Source organism: Cyprinus carpio, chromosome B7 (assembly GCF_018340385.1).
Source record: "Cyprinus carpio isolate SPL01 chromosome B7, ASM1834038v1, whole genome shotgun sequence".
NCBI classification, from domain to species: Eukaryota; Metazoa; Chordata; class Actinopteri; order Cypriniformes; family Cyprinidae; genus Cyprinus; species Cyprinus carpio.
The window spans coordinates 23,550,211-23,558,421 of NC_056603.1; the positions used below are offsets into that span (position 1 = coordinate 23,550,211).

Below are 8,211 nucleotides of genomic sequence, written 5' to 3' on the forward strand. Positions count from 1 at the left end.
GTTCAGACTGTTAGCCCAAATCCGATTTGGTGCATATACGATTGGAATCCGATCTAGATGAAAATGGGGTCCAAGTCCAAAAGATGACAAAGATCCATAGTGAGAGTGATGGTCCTCTGTGTACAGTACAGTTTACAGTTTCTAATAGTGAAGAACACCCCTCTACCAACGATACAGGTATGAGAACGAGAGAAAACACAGTCTAAATGTAACAGTTTTTAATAAAAATATCCATTAATAATTATAGTATGACAGTAGTGAAGAAATGATAGGGACCCTAATAAAAAATATACTCCAGTTAAAATGCTGCTCTGTGTAAATATTCATCTGTATAAAATGGATTTAGTGTCTTAATATCCCTGAGGAACAGAAAGCTCATATTCATGTGCTCCATTTAGCGTTTGATCGAATCTTACAAAATGCTGCTTACAGCAACAAAACCATCATGTTCTAGCTAACATCAGCAAAGTTTCAGATGTAATACATTTTAGGCCAGGGAAGGTAATTTGTTATTTGTACAGACCAAAAAGTGTAGCCACTGTGACAGTAATAAACAACTATTTTTCATTCCTTTCATGCTGCTGTATATCAATGTAGCATTGGGTACCTTACTGATGTAACAAGGAAATATAATTCACTAGGTCGGCCCATACTATGCATGACTTTCTCTAATGTCTCTTTTTGTGTTTTCCTCTGTCATTTGCATATTATGGATTTAACTGGAAATTAATTTGAATCTGGGCTCAGATAGACCTTTGCTTGATTTGGATAAGAATCCATCTTATATCAAAAAATCATTGTGCAAAAAAGTTTTTCTTTGTCATAGGTGCTAGGCACTGTAAGTGACTCCTTAAGATACTGAATCTCCAACTTGCCGGACTGCTTGGCGAGCGCAATGCCAGAAAATGTGCTCAGTTTGGCTGGCTCACCAAACACTGCCATGACTGTCACCTTGTGAAAAATAGTTAGGAAAGAGGATTGTAAAAACAGTTAAGTGCCTGAGGTACATGCTCTACCACTGTAATCACATACAGCATCTGACATATTATCTTACTGTACTGCACTAACTGAAATTTTTCTATTGTATTAAAAAAGATCTAATATTTGATGTCCTAGCTTTTTACCGATCTTTGTGTATATTCTCAGTGACAACTGGCACATAATCCTTCACAGTCAGGTCCTAGATGTGAAGATCAGAGGCAGCATCCAGAACACAGAACACAGCTGGCCGTGTGTGAGACCACTGCACTGACAGAATGGAAGCACCACTGGAACATCCAGACCACTCCATCAACGGATCATCTCTCGGGACAGAGTGCAATCGTACTGTTCCATCACTGCAGCAGACCTAAAGAAAGGAATTAAAGGGGTGAATATAATGTAATCATTCTAAATTTCAGCTAGAACCTTTAAAGACTGGGAGCAAAAGAACACATTCATCACTAATAACAGATAACTATGAACACAGAAAGACATAATTACACATACAGTAAAACGCAATAGAAGCTGCTCCTACCAAGAACAAGGGCTCCCTGGAAGGACTGAAGTCAAGTGCTGTGACCTCCACCGGTCTACAGCTGTCAAACTGTGATCTGAAGAACTTTGGAAGAACTTTTAGGCTGTGCCTAGTACCATGTCTAACCAGACCCTTCAATAATAAAAGTAAATAAATTAACACTTCAAGAAACATTTTAAGACCAAGATGAAAGACTATAGGAAACACCAACAATCCAAACATCCACTATCTTCATGCAACACCCACCATGTTAGTACCAATGAAGTAATGGTTTGAGTCAGATGGGAGGAACTTTAACTGAAGGCTCACAGGAGGTCCAAATCCCATTATAGTATCTTGAGAAGGTTTCTCAGTGGTCTGTAGAGAAGAGCTGTGGAGTAGTTTAACTTTACCACCAGGCCTAAGACCTACCAAGGCAGATGCAGCATTATTAAAATGAGACATGTCTAATAGATGTGCATTTCAGCAATTCACATGTATAGCGTTTTTACTTTTACACATTGTTCAAAGCAGCTTTACAGAAAAATCATTTTAAACTTAGGCTTACCTAGGTCTGTTTGAGAACCAGAATCATTTCCTTTGGGCAGCTCAACCACAACCTGTCAGAGACAAAATATAAAACGTCACCTAAATAATCTCTTGTTACAAAAACACAGTACTAAATGAAAGAAGGTTTCTGTGAAATAAAGTTACTGGTGAAATGCAGACATACCCAGAGAGTTAACACTCCATTTTCATCCAGAGATCCTAACTGGAATGATAGTCCCAGAGACTCTAGAATTTTGCATAATGGAACAAGGAATTTCTTTCGGTGGTTTTTAAAAAATAGACTACTGTTCAAACTATAGGCGGGTAGTAATTACAAGTTTTAAATCTCTTATGTGCAACAGGGATGCATTTATTTTACAATGTTTTAAAATGTAATTATTCCTGTGATGGCAGTGTTGACATTTCATTACTCAGTGTCACAGGATCCTTCAAAAATCAATCTTATATGCTAATCTGTTAATTGAGGAACAAAAATTCTTCTCATCAATGATAAAAACAGCTTGTGCTTCTTCTTTAATAAATAAAACAATGCAAGCATGTTCTCCTTTATACCTTAGATTCATAAAGAAGAATTTTTCGGGGTCTGGATGGTTCCCAGATGTTCCAAACACAGATGACTGTCTTACAGTCAAGCCGTACAGCACTGGTTTTGGAGAACGGAGGATGAACAGACAGAAGAGTCTGTCTCTGGACGTGAGAGAACTGCAGCAGACTCACCTGCCAACCTGCAGGTAGATGCGCACATATACATGATTGTACATATCGGTGCCATACACATCCTGAAAAGTGAAGCCAAAACTTTTTGATTGGCCCCTCTCCATGTAAACAAATGGGACATGAGCCAAACTTAAATTACACTTCAAATAAATTTTTCCCAAAGATGGTTTCTATCATTTTACGTAGTTCTTATCACACTCATGTATCAATCACTCAATCACTGCTATTTATCAGTAAATATAATTAAAAAAATATTACCATGCAGAAAGGGGCGTTTGGTATCGAGTTGAATGCAGCCATCACTAAATCTGTTTGAGAGCGAAGCCTTCTGATTGAATTACTCTCTGCTATATTCTCCTCTATCAGAACAGCCATTACCTGGCATACAAATAAATACTTAAATAAATAGTACTTTTAAAGAATCTAGTACTTTATCTTATGGTCTATGGAAAGGATAAATTGTAATGTCTATGGTTGAGATTAATTGTAATGTTTAATTTTAAATTTTATTAAATAAAAATAAAAAAATAGACCTATTTACAGGTAACTATTCTTAACCTGTGCAGCAGAGCGTATAAAAGTAGTCAGACGTTGAGAATCAGTAGTTATTCTTGAAGTGGATTTATCTGTAGTGTCTTGAGATGCCTTAGATCCTGGTTACAGTTCCGAGAATGAAACAGAACACAATACACTGTATTTGTTATTTTTATATTTCCATTAGGTATTCATTACTAATGACAGAGTCAATGCTGAATACAATACCTCCACATGCGGCATTTGCTTCTGGTGGATGTTGCGTCCATTTGTCTGTCAAGTCTACTTCTTTTGTTTGTATATCTCTATCACTGTTGTCTTCATTGCACTGCACATAAGCCTGGAGACACAGTAATCTCATGAGAATGTATAAAAGCCATTTTGATCATGACATAAGGAAAACACACAAATCTAGTTGACAGAGAAGATGTGTAAAATTGAATTTTGGTAGAAATATACCTATATTGTTCACGATATAACGACACTGCCATTTAATAATATGGAAGGACCCACATTTTCTAACCTGTTTTGTATTGGCTGTTCCAAAATTCTTGATGTACATGTCATACTCATTGACAGGAGGGAGGTCCAGCAGAGAGAAGGTGACGGAGAAGTCTAAATCAATCAGATGCAGTTCTTCACTGCGCTTCCTTCAAATCAAATAAATACATTTTTTATTAATTAATCAGTCAACAAATGCAATTAATTTTTTTATTTTAAAAAGTATGTTTACTTCTAATAACTTCTAATTAGATCATTGTGAAGATAGAGAATTTGCTTCTGTTTCTTGGCCACTTTCTGGCTGACCTCTCGCTGCTTTGCTGATACAAAATCAATAATTTTGCCATGTGTTCCACTTCTGTCAGAGTGCTTTTCTGTGAAAACAAAACAAAGCAAAATCACAGAATTTGCTTTTCCTTTTTAAATCAAAGTCCCTTTAAGTCATGTCACTTGGTGGCCATCTTTGAAACGCCGCTCGGGCATGCAAGTGCAGATCCTATCTCTTTAAATGAGGAAACATCAAACTCTCCAAAATTGTTCACCAAGCTTACAATTAAATTTGATATTTGAAATCAGCAAAGAAATCTGACAACAACTTTCTCATAAAAGTTGTTAATTTTGCTCAAATAGTCTTATTTTTCAGGCTAGACCAGCCAGTGCACGTGCACAGTCCTAAAAAGCACAGTCTCAGAATGCTGACTGTTTCTATAGCAACCGGGACTTCTAATGGCAGATGATGTGATTTTTTGATTTTATGGTTTAGGGATTGGGTCTTTTGCTCAAAAGGTGGAGCCTTGTTCGATAGAGCGGCCATATTGAGCGTTGCATTTTTCCCCATTCAAAACTATACATGTGACAAGTGATCTTGGGTATTCTATAGTCTTTGTTCATATTCACCAGTAGAATGTGCAAATTAACATAAACTTTTGTTTAACTACCTCTCTGGGTGACAGCTGACTCTGTGGTGGGCTTTGATCTTGCAGAGTAGATTCTCTCATTTTCCTCATCAATGGCTCTTTGGGTGGCTTCAATCTCTTCTCTTCTCTTGAGACTCAACTCCCTCTTGTCTTTTTTTTGTCATGTTCCTCATTCTCCTCCTCCTCATTATCATCCTCCTCTTCACCAACATCCTCAAAGTCTTCTTCATAATCCTAAAAAGAACAGCATTTTATGGAATAAGAAAAAAGGAATGACAATTTTGATGAAGTTTGTTGGTTATATTCAGCTTCAACATTCACATCAGATATTACGGAAATATAAATCCTATATAAATATACAAAGAAAGATATAAGAATTATATAAGTTTATTCTATATATTCTCTGTACTATCTGTACTCTGTACTAAGGCATGTATGTAATAGAAGCACTAAACTGCTTCACACCTCAAAATCCTCTTCATAATCATTATGGTAATCTTTGCTTGATTGTTTGTCCTCTTCAGTTTTTTCATTCTCCACCTTGAAACAAAGACAAAGACATGCAATCATATTAGCCACAATGTGTGTTTACTCTTTTACTCAAAATGTACAGTAGGGCTAGAAGTCAAGTCAAGACAAGTCACTTTTATTTATATAGCGCTTTAGACAAAAAAGATTGCGTCAAAGCAACTGAACAACATTAATTAGGAAAACAGTGTGTTAATAATGCAAAAGGACAGTTAAAGGCAGTTCATCATTGAATTCAGTGATGTCATCATGCAGCTCAGTTCAGTTTAAATAGTATCTGTGCAATAATTTGCAATCAAGTCAACGATATCGCTGTAAATGAAGTGTCCCCAAATAAGCAAGCCAGAGGCGACAGCGGCAAGGGACCAAAACTCCATCGGTGACAGAATGGAGAAAAAAACCTTGGGAGAAACCAGGCTCAGTCGGGGGGCCAGTTCTCCTCTGGCCAGACGAAACCAGCAGTTCAATTCCAGGCTGCAGCAAAGTCAGATTGTGCAGAAGAATCATCTGTTTCCTATGGTCTTGTCCCGGTGGTCGTCTGAGACAAGGTCTTTACAGGGGATCTGTCTCTGGGGCTCTAGTTGTCCTTGTCTGCGCCGTCTTTCAAGGCTGTAGAGGTCCCCTCTAGGTGCTGATCCACCATCTGGGCTGGATACATACTGGATCCGGGTGACTGCAGTGACCCTCTGACTTGGATACAGACTGGATCTGGTGGCTACGGTGACCTCGGAATAAGAAAGAAACAGACTAATATGAGCGTAGATGCCATTCTTCTAACGATGTATCAGGTACATCGGGTGTTATGGGAAGTGTTCCCGGTTCCGGTTTACCTAATTAATGCAGCCTAAAAATTCTTTAACGGATTTGGATATTAGAAGTGTATTAGTATGTTATGTGTAAGCCAGGTTAAAGAGATGGGTCTTTAATCTAGATTTAAACTGCAAGAGTGTGTCTGCCTCCCGAACAATGTTAGGTAGATTATTCCAGAGTTTGGGCGCTAAATAGGAGAAGGATCTGCCGCCCGCAGATGACTTTGTTATTCTAGGTATTATCAAATTGCCAGAGTTTTGAGAACGCAGCGGACGTGGAGGACTATAATGTAACAAGAGCTCGTTCAAATACTGAGGTGCTAAACCATTCAGGGCTTTATAAGTAATAGAAAGCACAAACACCTTAAAAATTAAAGATGAACACATGCAATGAAACAATTTTAAATATTAGGTTCTGAGAGAAATGAGTTCTGAGACTCCAAAGGTAAATGCTTTTGTATAGGATGTCACTGAGGCTGATAGGATGTTCTTGCTTTTTGCATGTTTATTTTTAACATGCATACTATACCTGCAGAACTCTATGTATATATGCTGTAAGGGCTTTGTATTGGTTCAAGTTTGTATTATACATGATCATTTGCTTTACATTTCAAAATGCATTTACTTTTTTTAGAACATTTACTTGCATGCTCTGCCATCTTTAAATCATAGCTGTAGAAATCTGTGCTTATAGCTTTTTTCAGTCCGAGAAGAAACAAATAGAGAACGATTTGATTTGGTCTTAAAATTCCCCCGTACTATGCAAGTCTGATCAAGTCTTTTGTTTTCAGTGTTTTCAGTCTGCATATGCAGTACACTAGCAATAGTTTAAATGAGGTAGAAAAAAGTAGAGTTAACGTTAAGTGTTAAATCCATGTTATAACAATAGAGAATTTTCATGCAGGATTTGTCTTATCTTAAATCTTAACTTATACAATTTTCACACATGAAGGGATGTTTTATTTTCTTTTTTAAGGGATGAAGGGATGTTTTATTTTTACACAATACATCCCTCTGTGATGTTTTGATAAAAAAAGAAAAAAAAAAGAAAACAATGTATAAATAAATTGTTCCAAATAAGATCAGTAACGTGCATTAGACAGGTTGAATTTTCACTTCGTGCTGACTTTAACTTATTGTAACTGATCTTTAAACAGAAACCTTACAGGGATCTCTGGATCACTCATTTCAGCTTGAATAGACCTCCATGTTAACTGAAGTATCTTGGCAGGGTCCTGCACACTCACACAAATAGAAAACATATGTAGTGGAGATTTATAACCTCACAAACCTAAAAAAAGTAAATGGATGTCATGAATCTCATACATTATTCGATCATGTTTATATCTCTATGTCTCTATTTGTCCTCTCATTCAGGTCATGGCCTGATGAATCTATATGTTTCCACTCTCTGTCACTCCTCTTGGAGTCTGAAGGCTCCTTGTGCCTTTTTTCACGCCGTCTATCTCTCTCTTCTCTCTCCCTGGCCTTTTCCCTCTACCTGTCTTTGATGCCGTGGAAATAATCATTTAAATCTTTCCACACCTGGTGATGCTGTTCCACTTCTCGAGAGTGACTTGTGTTTGCCACCTATTGAAAGCAACAACTTCCAGTTAACAAGAGTCAACCACGCCCCCATCTTTCAAACACTAGTGGGTTCAAGTGTACTACAAGTGGTAATACTTTTTTTAATGCAGCATGTTAAAAGCATGTTAAAAGCACATTTAGTTCATATTCATGATATCCCAAAATAGCAAAGTTCAGTAGGCCTACACCTATTTTAAGTATTAAAGAATAATTTTTACTGGCTATATTAAGTACAAGATTTGTGCGTGAAAATAGAACACTACTTTAAGTGCACTTTTTTTCGCCTGGGTTGTGCCGTCCTTCCTTGTCGTGCGTTCAGAGGCACTAACGTAAAATAAAGCATGTAATTGGGATGAACGCACGACAGGGAACGCGACACAAGCAGCAGACTACAGCTTTTGGCACAAACAGTCCGTCAGAAAATACAAAATAAAATACGAAACGACCAGCTTCTTGTTATTGTTCTTTAATTAACACACTTGGGAGTCGCTTGGCTGTCGACGCCTCATTGTTTGTGTATCTGCAGTTGCTTGGCTCAGGGTGGCGAGTTTGC

General features: G+C 37.4%; 1 protein-coding gene across 1 annotated transcript; it reads right to left on the reverse strand.

Annotated features, from left to right (window-relative positions):
* Positions 1 to 236: 236 nt before the first annotated feature.
* dync2i1 (dynein 2 intermediate chain 1) lies at positions 237 to 5,434 on the reverse strand. The gene is given in 16 exon segments (XM_042726832.1): positions 237 to 985; positions 1,125 to 1,348; positions 1,517 to 1,648; positions 1,763 to 1,923; positions 2,064 to 2,115; positions 2,229 to 2,321; positions 2,618 to 2,790; positions 3,041 to 3,091; positions 3,094 to 3,160; positions 3,341 to 3,435; positions 3,545 to 3,656; positions 3,840 to 3,966; positions 4,095 to 4,191; positions 4,756 to 4,870; positions 4,873 to 4,968; positions 5,200 to 5,434. Coding segments are annotated over 16 exon segments (1,899 nt in total). The 5' UTR covers positions 5,305 to 5,434; the 3' UTR covers positions 237 to 786.
* Positions 5,435 to 8,211: the final 2,777 nt, after the last annotated feature.